Source organism: Accipiter gentilis, chromosome 7 (genome assembly GCF_929443795.1).
Source record: "Accipiter gentilis chromosome 7, bAccGen1.1, whole genome shotgun sequence".
In the NCBI taxonomy this organism is placed as follows: domain Eukaryota; kingdom Metazoa; phylum Chordata; class Aves; order Accipitriformes; family Accipitridae; genus Astur; species Astur gentilis.
Window position 1 is genome coordinate 4611897 of NC_064886.1, and position 20273 is coordinate 4632169.

At 44.0% G+C, this 20273-nt stretch overlaps 2 protein-coding genes across 2 annotated transcripts in view; one reads left to right on the forward strand and one right to left on the reverse strand.

The window, feature by feature from the left end:
• Window positions 1-64: 64 nt before the first annotated feature.
• On the reverse strand, window positions 65-1694 carry POP5 (POP5 homolog, ribonuclease P/MRP subunit). Its single transcript, XM_049805027.1, has 5 exons — window positions 1655-1694; window positions 1432-1574; window positions 1169-1318; window positions 512-595; window positions 65-334 (listed from the first exon to the last, which is right to left on the reverse strand). The coding sequence occupies exons 1-5, from the start codon at window positions 1672-1674 to the stop codon at window positions 231-233; spliced, it is 501 nt and encodes a 166-aa protein (XP_049660984.1). The 5' UTR covers window positions 1675-1694; the 3' UTR covers window positions 65-230.
• Window positions 1695-3763: 2069 nt separating this feature from the next.
• The window catches only part of CABP1 (calcium binding protein 1), a 54861-nt gene continuing 38351 nt past the window's right edge, over window positions 3764-20273 (forward strand). Inside the window, exons 1-2 of the mRNA XM_049806182.1 lie at window positions 3764-3894; window positions 13166-13255. The gene's annotated coding sequence lies outside the window, so the exon portion shown is untranslated. The remainder of the gene's footprint in view (window positions 3895-13165; window positions 13256-20273) is intronic.

Consider the following 20273-nt stretch of genomic DNA (forward strand, 5'->3'; position numbering starts at 1 on the left):
AGCTGTTACACTCCTTAGGAGTGCAGGCGGTTTTGACTCCTGGAGTTGAAACAGGAAAGTAACCTACTTAAGTAAAACTGTTTTATTTATTTAAGAACATGTGGAATGGGGTAATGAAGTCTAAATACGAACAGATGCTTTTTCTGTCCCCCCTGCTTTGCTTAACACTGAAGATAACTGGTAACACCTTGATTACACAAGTACAAGACAGAGGTGAACAGTAACAACATTCAGTCTGTCTCTGTGCCATCATCATCTTCCTCATCTCCACTTTGAGACTGCTCTTCTGTAAGGGAACAGCTCGACAAGGACTTCTGTATACACCGTCTTTCCTCTGCAATAAAGAGAGCAACAGAGGGTCATTATTTGATCTCTTCACATACATGGAAATATCCTCAACTTCTAAGGAAAGGATGATACTCAGTTCAAGAATTCAGAAGTAGCCCAGCATATCCTACAAAACCCCCAGGAAGTGAGGCTGCATTTTAGGAAAGCGACTGGAGGAACTCACCTTCATTTGTACAGTTTTGCAACAACATCAGCAGCTGTCTTCTGTTATACTGAATTAGAAATTTCTGACATGTTCTTATAGTACCTGTAGGAGTCACAAGAACAATACATAACAATCTACAGAACCACATGGTTCAGAGCTGCTGGTTTATTTTCTGAAGATCATTGTATCAAGTGACAAATGCCCCAGACAACTTTATTAACCCAAGTGCTAAGAAGTGGCTGTAGACTTCTTTTCTGCACTGCTGGGGTCAAGTGGTGGAATAATAATTTCTAACATGTAGTGCCCATTATTTGTCCCAAGTGGTTAATTTTCAGGACGTGGACAATGCTATACTTTAAAATATATTTTCGAAAAGAAAATAATGTAACATAGTATTCGCTGCTCTGCTTCTGTGTTAAATGTAATGACGATTCAAGCAGAATTAACGAGGGTTTCAACAAAGAACCGCTGGTGCCTGTTTCTTGTTTGGATCTGCTAGGAGCTGCTAAGTTAGCGACACGGAGGACGTGTCTCTCGCACCCGCTGGCAGCAAGAGGGGCTTCTTCCATTTTAGCGGGCCTTCCAGGTACGATTAAGCTCTGCTGCCTCCCTCCCTCGCTCCCAGGCACCAGAGACTCCGCACCCAGCACCGGGGCAGCTCGGGCAGCGACTGACCTCCGACGTGCAGGGTGTTGAGGAAGCAGGGGTACCGCTGGTTCCGGCTCTCCAGCTGCCTCACGAAGGGGAGCGCGGAGCAGAGCAGTCTGTAGGAGTCCTTGCGGCACCGCAGGAGCACGGTCCCGGTGTAGGCGTTCAGGTACTTCACTGCGGGGAAGAGTGGGGACGGAGGGGCGGGCACAAACGCACCGGTGAGATCCGCGCCCCGGCCCTTCCCTGAGGAGAGCCCCCCTCATCCCCTCCCCGAGGGCCCGGGGCACCTGTGAAGGAGATGGAGCAGCAGGCCAGGCCGTAGTCCCCGTGCACCCGCCCGATGGCGTCCCTGACGGCGAGGCCCACGGCGCGGTCCTCGATGCACTGCCGGCACCGCGGGTCCTCCGAAACCACCTCGCACAGCACGTACCTGCGGGACAGCGCGGCGTCAGCGGGGCCGGGACCGAGTCGGGGCCGGGGCCGGCCAGGCAGCGGCGCCTCCTGCCTCACCTGTTCTTGAAGCGAACCATGGCGGCGGCGGCGGCGCCCGAGCCGGACGGACGGACGTTGCGGCTCGCCAATGGACGAGGCGTCTCCGCGCACTGCAGCCAATCGTCGTCGGGCAGGGGCGGGGACAGAAAAAAGCCAGCCCGGCCCCTGTGGTCCCGCCTGCCTTAAGCGGGCGGCTGCGGAGAGCGCATGCGCGCTGCTTCCCCCGCCGGCCGGCCGGGCGGGCGGTCGGTCGGTTGCTCTGTCGGGGCGGCTCGCGCGGCCACCCCGCCGCCTGCGCGCACCCTCCGCGCGGGGGCGCGCGCGGCTCGCGGCTGCGCGGGCCGGCGTGAGGTGAGGGGCTGAGGTGGGGGGCGGCGAGCCCTCGGCTCCCTTCAGTTTGCGGAGGGGTGATTCGTTTGGCTTTTGGCCCTTTTCGCTCCGTCGCTTCGATCCACCTCGGCTAAGCCGGCTTTGTCCGGTGCCAACGAGTCGGAATGAGGCAGACGGGACGTCCCGCCCTCACACCCCTGGTTCGTCTGACCGGAGCCGCGGGAAGGCCCTGGGGAGGAGGGAGAGGACAGGCCCGGTGCTGCAGTCCGTCTGTGGCAAGTGGTGGGGCCACCGTCTGCCCTCCGGGGCTGAGGGCTTTAGCAGAGTGTCCAGGGCCACCGCTGTGCTCCTGGAAGGGCTCTCCGCCTTCGCTACCCCACAAAACTCTGGTATTTGTAACTCCTCAGGCTCTGGGTACGGGGCGTTTTGGGCTGTGTACTGTCTAACAAATGAAAACAGCTGAGAAAATTGTGGAACAAAGCTACTTATAATTATTTCTGTAGTGGTTTTCAAAGCTGTCATCGGTGACAGATGATCTGAGGAAGCGGGGAGCGCTCTTTGGAAAGATCTGGTACAAGAAGAAACTGGAGAGAGGGGAATGTGGGGAGTAAGGGAAAAGAGGAGAGGTGGGCACGTGAGTGTGAGGTGGGAGAAAGAACTAGTTAGGGCGGCGTATAATTCACGGGAGAAATGCTTTCACCACGGTCCCTGGAGCCAAATCACATGGGAGCGCTGAGGCACTATAAATTAAGTGGGAACTCATTGCTAATTCAGAGTGGAAACATCTTCTTTAATGACCTTAATTCTAGACAAAGAAAACAATGATAAACCCAGTGGAAATCCTGTCCTGGGTGATAAACTTCTGCCCTCTGAAATAGATGCCTGTTCTGCTACTCTCCCCCTTTCTCTATTAACTCCTCTCTCCTTCACCTCTAATCACATTTTTGAGTCATGTTTTTTTGAGAACTGCAGAATATGAATTGCCTGGGGAGAAAAAAGCACAAAATCCAGTATGGACTTTCCAAGAGACCTTTTCTTTTGGGCCACGATCAAAGGCACTGGGGGAAGTTCGTCAGTTTCTGAAGCTGATGCAGATAGAAGCATTTTCTTGATGAGAGAGGCTGCATTGCATTGATCTTTGCCATATTGCTTTGCATTTTAGTATCCGAACTGGGATCTAGCTGTCATCTATTCCACTTGTCAATACAGCGATCCTCCTAGGTGATAAGCTATTCTCACATTTTTTAACAATATCAAAGTCCATGAAGATTCTTATGTATTTTCTTTGTGGAGTAAGGTCCCAGCTTAGCCTTCCAGCATGCTTGCAGAGGTGCGTTTGCCTGCTGCCCCTGTCTTTCTGGTGGCATCCCCCAACCCTGCCTTCTGACTGGGCTGGGGTTCTTCTGGGCGGCTCAGGTTGCTCTCATTCACGCCCTCCCTCATTTTCTTCTTTTTGCAGGGGCACGGCCGGGTCTCTGACAAGCAGACCATGTGAGTGCACTCTGCCCAGTAATCCAATAGGACATGTGCAGTGTGCATGTTACAGGCTGGGCTCTATGTATAGCAAAGGCCTCTGTTTTCGGTCCAGAAGGCTGATTAGGAGAGACATGGTGCAAAGAGAGAGCAGTGTTGTGAGAGAGCCCTGTCCTGCTTGATTTCACGTAGAATACTGCCTTTAGTTCCCTGTTGTTGGTTTGGAGGATGCACAGAGCAGCCCTGAGCCACCACAGCTCCCTGTACAGTCACTGCCTGTGTTAGTACAAGCCGTCTGAGTCCAGTCAGGCGTCACGGTGTGCTGAGCTGACAGTACAGGACTAAAAGGTTACAACATCTTCACATTTGTTTTCCCACCTCTTCAGTCCCATCCTCTGCCAGCTTTGCTGTATTGATTCCAGAGTCAGTGATTCAAGAAACTGTCGCGAGTGATGGTGAGTTATACAGTCAAGGTGGAAAAGAACTGTCTCCTAAGAAATGATCTGAGAGAGCAGAAATCAGAAAATGCTATTTAAATTGAAGAGTGGGTCAAGAGACCTGCCAAGAGAGAGGATGGATATCTCCTGCAGACTTGGAGAGACAATGTGGCCTCGGGATAGCTTATCAAATAGAAATTATGGAGGACAGAGTATACGAGGACAGGGGGAAATAACGTGCACTGCCTATACACATTAGAGACAATTGGTAAAGCAGTTTGAGAACTTTGGATAGAAGATTCTTTATCAGCACAAGTATTCATCTATGATTGTCCAATAAAGTGGTGATGCTAGGGAGGTGCAGGAGGAATACTGAGGTCTCATTTTCCCAGCTCATGTTTGTTATGTGTGGTAGTGTGCATGTGGAGGAGTTATTCCCAATCAGTCTGGGTTGGTTTTATTACCATTTGAGTTTGTGATTTGACATTTTACTACAGGCTTGAAGATCTAGACCCTCATTTTGGATTTTTATGGCATTCGTAATCTACAGGTTGCAGGTTAGATTGCATTTGTATTATATGGAATGAATTGTTCTAATAAGCTGCAATAGACATTGTGATTAATGCATATGTTTTATTGTATGCAGCCAGCTCTTAGAGTTTGTATTTATTTGCTCTAATTAAAATTACCAGCAAATGTGTTCACTGAAAAAACATATATCAGTTAGTGAATCCTTGCGCTCTTTTTAGGTAGGTTGTTTTCATTGTGCAGATGAGGAGACTGAGGTACAGGGGTATTAAACAATTTGTTCATAGTAAATAGCTGTCAGTCCAGAGATAGAGAGCAAGGACATAATGTGAGTAGAGGGAACCAGCACATTAGTGCATATTGTGTTGGGGTATAGGTCTTGTTTGTTGCTCATGCATAAGGTAGCCAAGTAATTACATTTTGGAGTAAAATTAGGATGCACTGGTACTCCATCCTTGTGATACCACAACTTGATCTTCCTTGTGTAGCCAAGACCATGATTTTTGCTTTCCCCTGGAAGCACAGAACTGAATTTGCCATCAGGTGTGGTATCAGAGTTGTGGGTGCCAACTACATTTTGTTCCACTGTATGCACATTGCACATTGCATCCCCACATAACCCTGCAGTCAAAAATACAAAACAATCTGGCTAAAATTAAAACTGCATCTTAAATCCTCTGTCTGATGTTGCCTGAAGCTTTTTGTTCAGTTTATCTTCACAAGGTCACTGAGACAGAAGAGTGCATTCTCTGAGCATGTTGGCCTGGAGCCTTTCATGCAGATGCTTTCATTTAACATTTGGGATGTTCTCCTTCTCCCTTGGTCCCTTCCTTTTTACTCCCCCATTTTCTAGATCTCTCTACTCCCCCCTTTTGAGCTCAGGATCCCTCAGATCAATACACATAGGAATAAAAGCTATGCTTTTTTATCACTTTAACATGTAATCACTAATCATAAGCTTTCTGGGCACCCAAGCTGTCAGGGGCCAGAGACTGCTGGTCTGTCTGCCAGAGCTGCCACGTATGCTGCCTGCAGCACTGCCCTCATCTTTGCTGTCATCCTGCCACGTGGAATATTTGTCTTGCAAAACCATGTGTTTGAAGCAAATTCTATTTCTGCCTCTTTCAGTGGCTTGCAGTGTGATCTTGGACTACTCACTTAAGCTCAAAATAATAAATTCATGTTTCTTTGATTATTTTTTTTTTAATAGTCAAGAATGGGAACTTTCAGTTCAGGTTAATAATGACTGCATGCTCTGAGAGACATCCGAAGTCCTGTAAGATGAGCTTCCTTTAAGATATCAAAAATTGGAAGCCACTTTGGAAGATTGAAGCCAAAGTTTAAGATCTGATAAAGGGCATAAGTATCTATGAGTCTGGTACATGCTGTCAGAATCAGAAGTCTTGTCCTCCTGCGCAGCAAAAACCAGTGTGAGAGAAGAGCGGTGCAAAAAGGCTTTGTGTCAAGTGAGAAACTGGCCCTAAACTTCCAGGCCTCATTTTCTCCAGCTCTGCAGTGGGAATAATTGCCAACACTTTACTCATAGATACGTGTTAAAAATTAGTAAAATGTCCACTTGAATGTTCTTAATTAGCAAATATGGTAAAATTTATAGTTTGCAAATATATAGCAAATACATATGAGAGATTTGTAGGCAGCACACTTTTAATTTGCAGCAAGCTGCTGCAAAAGAAAACAGCTGTTTCCAAAATAGTTGATTAAATTAAGGCAAAAACTAGAGTGTTAGTTCAGATAGTTAAGGATTCTCTTTCTCTTTCCATTCCGCATTAGGGAACACAGACTGAACAGTAGGCCACATGAGTTACTGTGTAATCTGCTGTGTAAAAACCCCATATTTAATACCTCCTTAATGGGGATGTTAAGATGGATTAATTGTTCTTTGTTCTGGTCTCTGAAGATAAAGGGTAATGACTATTAATTATGTGTAATTGAAAAATTGCTTTCACAAAGAATCGAATAGCATTAGTGGGATTTTAACTTCTTGCCACCTATAGGGAGGCGTACAACATTCCATAATGTTATGGCAAAGACTGCCATAAACTTAAGAATGGCCTCTTACTCAGAGAGACTTACTCACCTGCCAGCCCGCACTTGAGACCAGTATTTTCAAGATAACATCTCAGAGCATGCTAGTGAGACAGGACTCAGTGTTTTGTTCTGTGCTGAATGGCACTTAAACAGAAGATGCAATTTGTAAGGCTGGTTGTCATTGGTGATGCTGCAAAACTTTTCCTCAGTAAAGTTGCAGAAACCTGTGGAACAACCAAAGGGAAACCAAAGGGAAAGTATTAGAAACAAACAAACAACAATAATGACAACAAAACAAACCCTTGAGCTTGCCTCTCTGGGAAGGAAGCTTTTGAAAAAAAGAAAAAACAACCCATGACTCTTTAGTAACCAGTACTTCACCTGTGGGTAAGCACAGACAGTAGAGGTGTCTGACAAAGAGTGGAGACTATGTGGAGATATTTATGTTAAGGTGAAAAAGAAAATAATGTTATGATTTTTACAAGGGTAGAGCATGTTCAGTTATGTAAGATTAGTAGATTGGTTAGCCTGACACCTGAAATTCCTAACTGCCCCACTGATTTCTGTTGTTAATTAAAACTCCTCAAAATATTTAGGTGCATAACTTCCTTTGATTTCAGTGGGAGTTGGGCACCTTCATATGCATAAAAGTCTGGCCCTTAAGCTCTCTAGGCCTCAGTTTCACATAGGCAAAATGAGGATAACATTTTTCTACTTCAAGGGGTGCTACAAATAGATTATTGAGTTATTATGCACTTAAGTAATATAACAATTGAGATAATAGAAGTTCTTACGGCATAAACATAGCCTACCCTGAGCGAACTTCTTCACATATGAGTTGGGGTAGTGGCTACTCTGAAACAAAAATGATGAGTCTAGTGTTGCTTGTCTTGCAGATCTTTGCTCTCTGCTTTTTCTTTCCATTGAATTGCCATGTGCAGATTAAACCAGGGTCCTATTTTACAGTAAGGTGTATCTGCTTATGTTGCCGTATACTGAACAATCCTTTCTCTGTGTGGCTTTATGTTTAACTCCAGCAGCCTAGAGCAGCACCGAATCAGAGATGTCTTCCGCAGAGCACTTATCTCCCTAATGAGGGAGACAATGAAAAACATTTTCCAGTGCATCCATCACTCAGCAGCTGCGGTGCTGAGGCGAGAGGACAGGCATCCTGGAGCAGCCTTATATAATCCGTGCCTGCTGCCTGGCTCCGGCAGGGCAGCAGCAATCCATGCCGGCGAGGTGAGGGGGCTGCGGTGGAGCTGCTCTGTGGGGGTACGGCCAGGGCTCCCCTTGGCAGCTGCAAGGTCTTGGCTTGTACTGGTGTCAGCTTGGTGCAAGAAGTATGTCAGTCACTGCCTAGTTGGGGCACACAGGTCTCAACTCTTTGCCTGACCCACTCCGACAGAGACCTCCCCACCTGTCTGTTCTTGCCTAGATCCAATTTTAGCTGCAGCATCCCACTGCCCAGCACAGTAAGTGAAAGCCCCTCAAAAGCAGAGCAGGGTGCAGTGTATGAGTGCAGATTTGGGTGGGGAGAATCGACAGTGACTCTTTTTATGTCTACTGTGCTGACTGGGGGTGCTCGCAAAGACTAGTAAGTGCAAAGAGATTTCCAGAGGCAGTGGTTGTTATAAATTGAAGAAGACAAAAAGCACTGGAAGCATCTGACCTATTTTGGGAAGCTTGCTGGGGCCTTTTGCTTTTATTTTTTTTCTTTTTTTTTTTTTTTCCTAAACGTGTCACCTGAGTCAAAGAGATTGTAAATATTTGTCACTTTTCCTAACTCTGTGCACCATGAAGACAGAAGCAAACTAAAAAATATCTTGCTGCATTTGCTAGACTGATTCCACCAGTTGCCCTGAGGGCATAGGGGTTTGAGCTGGCACTTGAGATGACTTCTGCCTGCTGCTGGTTGGTCCCAAGCTAAAGCTCCTGGTGATGCACATGGCAACCTTCTTGCAGTGCTTGATGGCATCTGCCACAGTGAGATGATTTGGGGGCAGTTGACCCAGGGCATGTCCCTCAGGCCACCTCAGTAAAATTCTGTAGTGCTCTTGCTGGAACTCAAGCAGTTGTTACTATGTGACCTTCTCTGTCCCTGTTTCATACCTGTGATGCTTAAAAGATCATGTTTATCCTGCTGTAACATTAGTGACTTAATTAGAGCTGAATTTGGTCCTACTGCCTCTGAACACAAGCAGCTTCCATCAAGTCATCTAAAGGATCAGATCTGGTTTCTTCTCTCTGTCAGTACTGGTGGCATCTGGTTTCATTTTCCATCTTTCCTAAGGGAGCTCACTTTTCCCCACATTTCAGCATATGCCTGTTGTATGTCAGCACCCCGGGCTGCCTGTGTCTCTGTGCCAAGCCAAGTACCACTCTTGCAGCCAGCAAAGGTAGAGAAGATGGTGTAGAGACAGAACGTGAGACACATCAATAATTGGTGGTGTGGACAGTGTGTAGCTTAAAACTAGTACCTGCTTATGGGTCAAGAAACTAAGCTGGAGCCAGTTAAGTGTGGTGGTTCTTTTTCCACTGTGTAGGATGTGTAGAGGTAGCAAGATCTTCATCCTGTAGTGTCACAGGAGCCAGTGTTTTTGCACAGCATGGCTCCTCTTTGTTGATACCATTATGGGTGCCTAAGGGACTTCTCAGGGTAAATAGCAGTGGGGCACTGCTGATGGAACAGCAGGGCTAGCAGAGGACACCGTACTCCCAGCATCATAACTTAATGTCCAGCACTGTCTGCATGACATCCCCATTTATTTCTAAATATGCTGACATGGGAGATTTTCTACATGTGATGGTTTGTCGCCAGGAATTGCACTGATTCTTTTAACTCATTCCATCTCTTCTCCTTCCCTGTCCCCACCCCAACCACTTGGCCAAAACAAAACTCCCTCAGCTTTCTTTGTGACACATAGAGGGACAGCTATTTAAGCAGTAATTATGAAGTTCTTTTTTGTAAGGTGTAGTATTTTAAAACAGCATAAGATTATGATTTTGAGTAGATTTATTAGATTCCCCTAAAACATACATTGAGCTTCAGCTCTCAACATTTTTATGTCTATTGCTGCATAGATAAACCTATTGCTTGAAAAAGCATACAAGCTCTCTATTATTTATGTTACGCAGTAAGAACAACATCTGTGAGTCAGATCACAGACATTAAAAAATAATTTTAAAATAATTTTATTAATTTACTTAAATTATACATACTGAGCTCTTTTATTTTGGAGACTTGCAGGGTGCAGGAGTTTCTCTGTAAGCACGGGGGCAAGCAACTTCATTAGTCTTTTAATAGTCTCTTAGTAGCAGAGGCTGATGGTGTCATCTTATATTGAAGCTCATTTTTCAATAAAAATGAAGCAGTTTATAACATGGATACAGAGCTCCTGCTCCCATTCACATTCCCTCCTACTCTACCCCGTATTCTGTAACAGAAGGATACCACAGTGACGAACACAGAAAATTGAAAGACACATACTAAATCTCAAGTTCAGTTCTTCAGTGTCTTTCACACATTATAGCTTTATAGAGGAAGGTGACGTCTAGAGGACAGGGTATAAGTAACTTTAGATTAAGTAGTGGACGTAACGACTTCATATCCAAGCAGACTGTCTTTCTGGCTGTCAGTGCTGTGCATGCCACCGATATCCAGTCTGATGTTTTCTTTATTATTATTCATAAGCTCCCATGCTGAACAGCAATCAAACTCTTCAGGCTGTGCCATCTTGGGAATTATCACACTTGCAGGGCGGTTGAAGTCACTTCGCCTCAAGTCTTCTGTGTCTGAAAAGTGCCCAAGGCTAATCACTGTGAAATGTGATGCCTGTCATGTCTTCTTGTTCAAGTATGTGCGGCAGGCCTGTCATTCACTAAAAGCCTTAACATCTGTTATTACATGGTAATCCTCACGCATCAGGCTTCCAAATAAGAAACTGGTGGAGCCCAGCAAGGTATGGCTCAGCTTTAGTTTGCATAATTCCCAGAATGCAAGGCAACTTGCTCTCCCTTCTGAAATCATTAATAAGCAATAAGAATATTATATAAGCTGGCATCTTTTTTTAAACCATGATAATTTCAAATGCTATTATAATTAGGACGAAGATGAGAGTTTGAGCTGGGGGAGGGAACAGACAAAGGATTAAGCTGATCTCCACCATGACGTTAGAAGGTGGCTTTGTCTGTTATATCCTAGTTTGGACAATAATGGATACACTTTAGGCACATGAAGAGGCAAATAGACAATTAATTTAAAAGTATTAATCCTTTTCATCCTGAAATGTTATCTCTTGGCATAAACAGGATCACAGCTTTCCAGTCCACTTATATTCTGACTAACTGACCCTGTAGAAAAAGCCTGAAAAGCAATATATGTTTGTGTTTTAACCTGATGACTATCCACTCCATAGTGGGTCGGATAAAGTGGACAAAAATATTATGTTGCTGAGAATATCTTTGTTTAAGCCAGAGTGACTGCTAGCTGATTGCGACTACAGCACTATCACATCGCAAGAGATGTGGCCTCTCAGGTAGCGGGTCCCAAGCCCTGACAGATCAGATGTGATATTTTCATGAAGAAAAGTTTAGTGTCTGGATCGAGCAGGCAGGATTTGTTGGAGAAGGAAAACCAGGTGAAAGTATGGTTTATAGATGTAACTAATAGGGCCGCTTTCTTTGGAAAAGGGAAGATTTAAAAAGTCACTTGTCAAAATCATTTTCCCTCTAACGCTGCAGCAGCCCTCAGAGCTGAGCATGTTCCTGATGTTCCCCCTCACTCACATGCACAAACACGGGGAGGCAGGCAGGAGGAGGCAGCTGCACTGACACACTATGGGGTTTGCAAGAACACGATAGCAATTTAGCAGAATGATTAAAAGATTGCAAACATTTATTAATAGCTTTGCTGCTGCAGCAGCTCTGCCGGAGAAGCCTTGCTTCCTCAGGGATGCTCTTACCTCCTGCCCATTCCCTTCCAGAGCTCTAGAAATGGAAAAGTCAGGTTTGGACTCAGTTTCAGTTTAAAGCCACAGCTACACACAGTACTGCAGACCACTTTATCCCACTACCTGGGAGGACAGGGGGAACTTCAGTGTGAGAAAGAAACAAGAGAAGGTACGCAGAGCAAAAAGAAAGGATTTTTTTTCTTTTCAGGTATTGCTTGGCCTTTCTTTTCTTCCCTGTGTTCCTCTCCCTTTCTCTCATTGCTCTTCTTTACCCACTGCTTCTCCTCTCCCTTGGGACAGAGCAACTTTTGTTCAGTGCATTGGCACTAGATTCAGATGTGGGTCTACAGTGTCTTTGTGATACTGTATAACAAAATCAGTGAAGGACAAGTATAAAAGCAGTATTGGAGAAGATCTGCAGAAAGTTCTGCAGAGCAAATTTCCTAACACGAGCACAATCAGTACTTTTGCAATTCTCATGACTCTATCATTGTCTCCTCAGATTTTTTACCTTTAACATTGGGGAAAAGGAGGAGGTGAAGGTTCAATACCAAAAAACAAAAAAAGAAAGGGCAATTGTCTGAACAAGAAATCACCTTATACTTCATGGCTGATCCTGCTGAACAGCAGTAAACACAGTAAATGAGATGGGCAATTCTGATGTTTGAGTGCACAGTATCTGGGACATTTTTATCCCATAGACCAGATGATGGTGACTGACTGATATAAGTCTGCAACAGGAGGATATTTATCCGACACATATGGTGACCTCCTCCATATTCCTCTTCACAGTGGAATAATAACTTCTTTCACCTTTTTTTTAAACTGGGTCCTAAGAGAAACTAAAGTGTCTGGACAGCCTAAAAGGAATGAATTTTTCCTGCTAAGCAATAATGACAGCAGATATGACTACTTGTGTCCCCGTCATTATCTAAAATTCTGCTTGTAGCTGGGTAGGATAACAGTGCACCTCAACCATGGCTTTCCCTGTACGGCATAGCCAAGTGACTGGATGTGCCATTGGGCATCAACAGCTGACTACCCGTGCTTGACTTTTTAGTTCCATCAGGAGAATTTTTCTTCTATTCATACACGCAATTTAATCATGCCACTTGGCAATTTAAGAAAAACCTCATTGCATAATCACTACATCTCTGCTTAATGCAGTAGAATAGGCAGAAGGGAAAGTGAGATAGATCCAGTGGATCAGAAAGAAGAAAAAATAAGGTGGTGCAAGGATGCAGGAAAGAAAATAGAGTTGAACTATGAGTCCTACATTATTCTGACCTGAATCTGCTTTGGGTTGATTTGGCTTTTTTTGAACTGTTTCCCCTATTCCTTGAAGTTTTCGGTTAAAATATTTCCTTTGTCAGTTCTCAGGTGCAGTGTCCAATTTGGAACTTGACTAGCATGAATTTTTGTCTCTTGCAAGGGGATGTTGCTTATGAAAAACATCTGATTATCTCTGTTCACTTCTGTGCACCATGCTTTTCTTGGGATGACCTGGGAAACTACACAACCTGAGAGATAAGTGTAAGCCCCACAGAAAACTTCCTCCCTTGGGATGTTTAAGGAAGGTCTGTATAAATTTCTGGAGAGCTTGGCAGGCAGCCTCTAGGGCCTTAAAAAGGCCTGCTTTTCTAGGGAATGAGTATAATACTTTGAATAATCCTAGTCTAAAAGACAAAGAACCCACATGCAATTGTAGTTGATACCATGGATGCATTTGGGCTAATTGCTTCTTCACTTTTTGTCTTTAGGAGCTGGAATTCCCTGTGCTCAGAGTGGCCAAAGAATGCCATAGATGAGGATGAAAGAGACCTGGACATTGGAGAGGTACCTGGTCTCAGGTGAGAAAGGATGTAGACAGGATCTTGCAAACACCAGTTCAACAGAAGGAACTACTTTCAGAGATGCTTTCTGTCTCTCATTTATTGTCTGATGATTGCAAATGGCAGGCCTTTCCAGGCAGTAGCAGCGCTCTTTCAAAGTTCTCATCCTTTCCTGGCAGTAGCTATTTCATTTGCATTGGTTTCAGTATCTTTAATTTCCGAGTTTGTTGTGTGCGATAAGAGGATGCCTTACAGTCTTGGGACAATTAGGACACCTGTTGGTGGAATTGTTCTGTTGGGTTTTTTTCCTCCTCACTGTGGTTTAACCCCAGCCAGCAACTAAGTGCCTCGCAGCTGCTCACTCACTTCCCCCCCTCCAGCCAGTACAATGGGGGAGAAAATCAGGAAAAGAAGTAAAACTCGTGGGTTGAGATAAGAACAGTTTAATAGAACAGAAAAGAAGAAACTAATAATGATAATGATAACACTAATAAAATGACAATAGTAATAATAAAAAGATTGGAATGTACAAATGATGTGCAGTGCAATTGCTCACCGCCCGCCAATCGACACCCAGTTAGTCCTGAGCAGTGATCCCCCACTCCCCCTCCCCCCAGTTTATATACTAGATGTGACATCACATGGTATGGAATACCCTGTTGGCCACTTTGGGTTAGCTGTCCTGGCTGTGTCCCCTCCCAACTTCTTGTGCCCCTCCAGCCTTCTTGCTGGCTGGGCATCAGAAGCTGAAAAATCCTTGACTTTAGACTAAAGTTGACTTAGCAACAACTGAAAACATCAGTGTTATCAACATTCTTCTCATACCTAGCTCAAAAACATTGCACTATACCAGCTACTAGGAAGACAATTAACTCTATCCCAAGTGAAACCAGAACACTCATGTCCCGAAAGGCTGTTTTGGGATGTGTTGGCCTTTACAAATATTTAAAGCAAGAAATTGTATTTTTTCAGTATTTCCCCTGCTCCCATCAGAACCTCAACCCTCACTAAGGCTCCTGCCTCCCATATACCTCATTGTCTTTCTACTAGCTATTTTCTTGCTCATTAATAAAAAAATATAATGTACTTCTTAAGTATGGGAACCACCATCCTCTGACTACACCATTAGCGTTCCCTCCCATTGTTAGGACAGATGCTCCCTCTGGGTACGCTGAGCATATCTCTTGAAGTAATTGGAATTGTATCTTTGCAAATGAGCAAAGAATTTGCTTTCTTAAGTATTGAGCTATCTCTCTATGTCATATATCTTGTAGTGGCTGCTATGTCTGTATCCAAGTAGCAAGTAAAAGGACTACAGCTATGGTTAAAATAACCTGCATTGAGATTCAAATACAACAAAGACCAAAGTGTTATGTTTCTCAGTTGATAAATGCATTTATTAGTGAGAGTAAAAAATCCTAGACTGCTAAGAAATTGATGAAATTCCAGGAGTTCACCTATTCTATCCTTCTCCCATCATTAAAGGAAGATAGAGGTTTGACATTGTTACCAAGGAATTGACCTTTGCAATTTTCTTTCTTAGCCTCGTACAATACAGGAGCTGGTGACAGCACTCAGGTACAGCCCAGACACATCCTTGACACACAAATAGTCTGTGGTTGTACAAACTTTGTAAAGCTTGGATTCCACAGGGAGGCTAAGGAATATACAGATCAATAGCAATATGGCTAGATCTTTTCTAATGGCAAAATTTAGAGATGAGAGAAAAGATGGTGATGAGCCTGTCCCTTCTGCACAGTGAAAAGTATGGAGGTGAGGATCTTCTGTTGTTACTTACTGATAGGGGAACATCACAAGAGAAAACTGATATTCTTCTTTGTATCCTTGTTAGGAGACAGAGAAGAGGTAATAGTGAGGAAAGGGAGGAGAGGTTAGAGGTGATAGCAGAAAGGAGGATTGTCCTTTTATGGGTGCCAGGTGCTAGTAAATAACTTTCTAAGTGCTGAAAAGAAGGTACAAAACAGGACAGGGGTCTTTTCAAGGTTTAGATTCTTCTATGGAGTAAGTCCCTTCTGTTTAGAAAAAAAAAAATCATCAAGGATAAAATACTCCCAGACAACATGAATATAGAAATGATGAAGCTGCACATGATGAACTTATAATATTCTGAAGTAGGTCAGTTTTAAAACTCTACCAGAACAAAGTCATTAACTTTTAACAGAATGTACTTTGTTGGTTTGATGATGAATTAAAAACTGGAGGGAAAATGAAAAGGCAGCTCATGTAAAACTGCATCATCCTCTGCCTCCATTGAGACAATACTGTATCACCTCTGCTGGTAGCAAAAATTTTGCCAGGGTTTGTCATCATTTTGCATCACAGCATGACCCGAAAGCAAACATACCCTCTGCCGTCACATGGTACACTGCCGGGGATCACTTGCAGAACTACAGTGGCCATATAGCTGGGGAATGTTGCTCTTGTCAGCACTACTGAACGCTGACAAACCAAGGGAATTGAAATATATTGCTCTATTTATTCTGTTTGTGTGGATCTTCATCAGCCTTACCAGTTTTCAGTTCCAATAACAGCTATGTGAATTTTATTTTTCAAGATTCTACTTGCAAAGATTTAGCTGCAACTGAACTGTAAGATATTCCTGATTGCCTGTCCTGTTGTCCAGAGCTTGCTTTCTCACTCAATGCTTGAGTGAGCCATGGGTCACAGCCATTAAACTTAGTTTATGGGAAACATACCAGAATCACTTTGATCACATTATCTTAAGCTCTCCATTTGAAAGAAATGTAGCAGTAGGAGATTTCCTCACTTCCTATCTCCAAATCTTGCTTTTTTTATAACAGTAATACTGGCTTCCAGACCCTGCTTGTGTTCTTCTTCGGCACTGACTTTGTATTTCCTTCCCTACCTGATACTCTTTGCCTTCCTTTTAACCCAGTATTGGTTTAAATTATTTCCCGCATCATAAGTACTCACTCCCAACCCCTCCAATCTCTGCTAATCACAGCAAATTGGTGTGTCTATCTTGGCTAGGACTTGCACTTTACTTACTTACATAGGTGTTTATCCATAAGTTCAAGAAGCATCTATCTTTATTGCCTTAGGCTTGAGAAAGGCCATGTTTCAAGAGAGCTCCATTTGCCTCTGAATAAAGCCTATATGAACAAAACAAATAATCGCTAGAATTTCTTTACTCTGGTCACCTGACGTCCTATGCAAGTTCAGGAAATCACACTGGGGAACACTGCTTTCCTGCAACAGTACTAGAAGAGATACAGCTGTCTATCAGCTCCATGCATTGTCTTGTTTAGAAGAGGATGTGGGTCCTGAGTGAATTGCTCTCACAATGGAATAAGCAAATCTGTCTGACTTTTCTTATTAAAATCCTCATGTTCTTTCCTCATAGGAAATACAGAGGTGTGCCTAGTAGCACCCCTCACCTAGAGGTGAGGGTTTGTCAGCTCACCTACTTGTTGCTGTGTCCATCCACTGAACAATGTCACCAAATCTTGGTAAGGAGAAGTTCTTTGTAAGTAGAATGAGAGGTTCATTTTCAGAGATCTGGTCAATCATTTCCATAACAAACCAATTAATGGGTTAGAAGCTCCTGTTGAAAACCAGGGTGGCATGGATAATGGTGCGGACAGAGGGGGCTGAAGTGCCAGTGTTGGTTTCTAAGCGCTCTGATGGATTTTACATTATTCTTATTCACAAAGTGATGTGGCTTTCGGGTCCTGATGAGTAATGAGTAGAGCTAGTTTGTTTAGTGTCCCTGTCCCCCAAGGCCACTGCCCTTTGAGAGAGAACAGTGTGTACCACTGCTTTTGGCAGCCACGCTCCCAACCTGACGCAGTTGATTTGGGGGGGCCATGGAGCCAGCAGAGATGACTCATTCCGCCTCAGTGGCTCATTGAGGAGCTGCAGGGAGAAGCTATTTATAACCAGACCTTTCAGGTTCAGTGCAGCAGCATCTTCAGCGGGGGGGGGGGGACAGGAATGGGGATGGCACATACAACTTCTCAGATGCAGATCAACTGCCACTCCAACATTGTCCCTAGAACCACATAGCCACCAGCTGACTTCAGCCAGTCCTTTTTCCCAAGCCTTTTGCTCAGCTGTCTGGGTGCTCTCGTCCTGGTATAAGATTCTGCTGATAACTCATCAGCTCCTCAAAGAGTAGGGAGACAACTGTGAATGTCATCAGTGTGAACAAAACACAAACTCCTTCTACTGTAGCTGCTAAGCTGACTCTTGCCGATTCTTTCTGACCCATGGCCATAGGATTATCATCTTATCTTTTCTTTTGTCTCTGTCCCTGTTTATCCCTGGCTTGCCATTAAGATGAGCTTTTTTCATGGGCGTTTTCAAACAGTCTTTTTGCTGCCAGCAAATCCCATTTAAAACTCCTGAGGTTTCTCTTAATATACAAGCTAACACTATAATTTATAAAACTGTAGTTGTTTTTCCCATCTTGCCATGGACTCATTTCATCTTCAGGTGCTTCCATGACTCCATATGTGAAACAGAGATAATGATACCCCCTGGGTTAAGCACAGTGTGATCTACAGCTATGAAACACCACCTAAGTGGTAGTATTATTACCAGAGAGAGTCACAGAACAATAGGAAAGCATATTACGCAACAGTAGAGGACAGCATGTGTTAAAGAAAATATTTACTATGAACACATACGTCTTTGTATCTAGGTAACTGTGGCCTTTATCTTGAAGCATATTAGCATACATTAAAATTATTGAATTTTATGTTAAACTAAACTTCTTCAAGTTGTCTGTTCTCTTAACTGGCTTTTGAATTCAAAGCCACATGGCACCAGGGATCCTGTTACGTGAATGCTTACCTTGTTCTTGTTCTACCTCTGCCTTATTCTTAAACCAATTTGTGTGTCTGGAACTGGGCTGCGGTTAGATGGCTCCTTGGCTCCTGTCATTCTGTTCATTCTTCCTGTAGCTTAAATGCTGCCTGTTTGGCTCTTCATCTTCTCTTTTTCTTCTCTCTACTTCTTTCTTCCTACCCCTTCTTCACTAAGTAGACAATTGGCTCTGCAGTATTTGACTGGTGTACTGTTTGATGAGTATAAAGTCTCAGCACATTGTTAAGGCCATTTGGTAGATCTGTAGGTTTCTCTGGTGTTCTCTCTTTTGGCTCTCCTGCATCACTGTGCTGTGGACCCAGAGGCATACTGGCCTTTTTTACAGTGGGTTGTATTTATTATCTTCATACAGAAGCTGTACTATAAATAATTCTTGCCTTCAGTATTGGCAGCCCACTAAAGGGGAAGTCTACCCTGCATAAACCAAACAGTGCTGTGATGATAATTTCTTTCTTGAAGCCCTGTTATGAGACTACAGAGATTTGTGAATGTGAGACATACCTTATATGCTTCAGCTCATAATCTGGGCTGGAGGTGGCCTCTGCACAGTACCCCCAACTCTCCCTAGCTGCCACTTTATTTTCCTGAATCTCAGTTTTGTTTTGGAAAAAGTAGGCCTCTGGCTCTTATGGTTGCAAATAAGCCTCTGAAACATCAACAAAATGTAACTGGTGCAGAGATATTTGTATTGGTATTAAGAGACACAGACCATATTTCAGGGACATGGAGTGTCATGTTTATTTTTTTGAGTGGTAAACTAAGATGTGAGGTGATTATAACTATGTCAGTTTTGCTCCTTGTCTCTTTCTTCAGCAAATTTTACACAGTAGATAAAATGGTTCCTAGAGCTGTTGGTTTATCCTTTCAGCAGCTGCCTTGTCTTCCCTTTGGCACCTTGGCTACCCATGAGCACAGTGTATGTAGTGCAGCTGGTTCCCCTGCGTGTCTTACCACCTCCCCTTTGCTTGAGGCTTGCGACATTCTTGAGCAGACCCCTGGAAAGGCATCCCAAGGATGGGTGCTATGGCCAGAGAGCGCACAAAGAGGTGTGTCCAGGTTTGGCTCCAGGAACCCAGAACTGAGAGGGCCAGGAGGGGAAACCAAGAATATACATACATGTCAGAGACTGAAAGGATTTACCTCCCTGCATTTCCAATTGCTTGTTTTCTATCTGGGGAAAATCCCTTTTGACAGCCCAGGCGGTGAGCTTCTAATTCCTGTCTCCGGCTCATTTTTCACTTCAATCCCTCAGCGAACGGATTTTAATGCTTGATGGATTCAAACAAAATTATTTCCGTTCCTGTGGCTTTGCAAAAGCCTCTAGGGGGTGTGTGTGTGTGTGTGCATGCAGGGGAGGAGGGATGGGGCTTGTTTTCTTTACACTCCAGTAAGCCTCCTCTCCAAGGGAAACATATTTCATTTCTTCATTTAGGGCTTTCTTGCTGATGATTCCTCCCATGCTGTCCTCCCGGCTCTTGGGTCACAGGAGGACCTGTAAAAGATTTGCTGTTCCGAGGGGTACAGGATGCAATGTTCCAGATCAACATTTCTGCTGCAAGTGGGGATTCAAATAATGTGACCAGACTGTGCTTCCAGGAATAGCACTGGATTGGGGGAAATAACTGTGGGAAAACTTTCATATTCCCCAGCTCTAGCTGTGAGTGAGACAACGCCACAGGCTGAGAGACGGGGTTAGTGACTGAAGCGTTGTCTGGGTAATCAGCAGTCTTTAGCATTGACATCTTGTTTGAACATGTGTACAATTCACCATGCTGCTATTGTAATGGACAACTATTGCTTTTTATTACAATTTCCAGCCTTTCCTGCCAGCGGAAATCACTGTAGGGAACTGTGCAAGGGCTCTGCTTGCATAACATTCAGTAATCAGTCAGAATTTCAGTTGCTCAGCCACCATGTGTTTCTGCCGGGCTTCTTCCACATAATTCCTGTGCCTGGGAGGCTAAAATACTTAACTGCTCAATATCTCACCCTTCTATCCAAGCCAAATTATCATCATAACAAAAATTAACAAAGAAATAAGTGTATGATACATGGCGCTAATAAATACTTATAACCAGCATGCTAAAGATCCTCATTATTCTCTGATGGATTTAGAATGTAGCATGAAGTTGATGATGCCTCTTGATGTATAAAACTACTGTTGTTA

Bases quoted from the DNA above. Each gene is read 5' to 3' on its own strand.
- POP5 (XM_049805027.1), bottom strand. From the start codon at position 1,674: ATGGTTCGCTTCAAGAACAG. The intron at 1,319-1,431 runs GTGCCCCGGGCC...TCTTCCCCGCAG, and splicing joins CTGCTCCATCTCCTTCACAG to TGAAGTACCTGAACGCCTAC. The intron at 596-1,168 runs GTCAGTCGCTGC...TGACTCCTACAG, and splicing joins CAACACCCTGCACGTCGGAG to GTACTATAAGAACATGTCAG.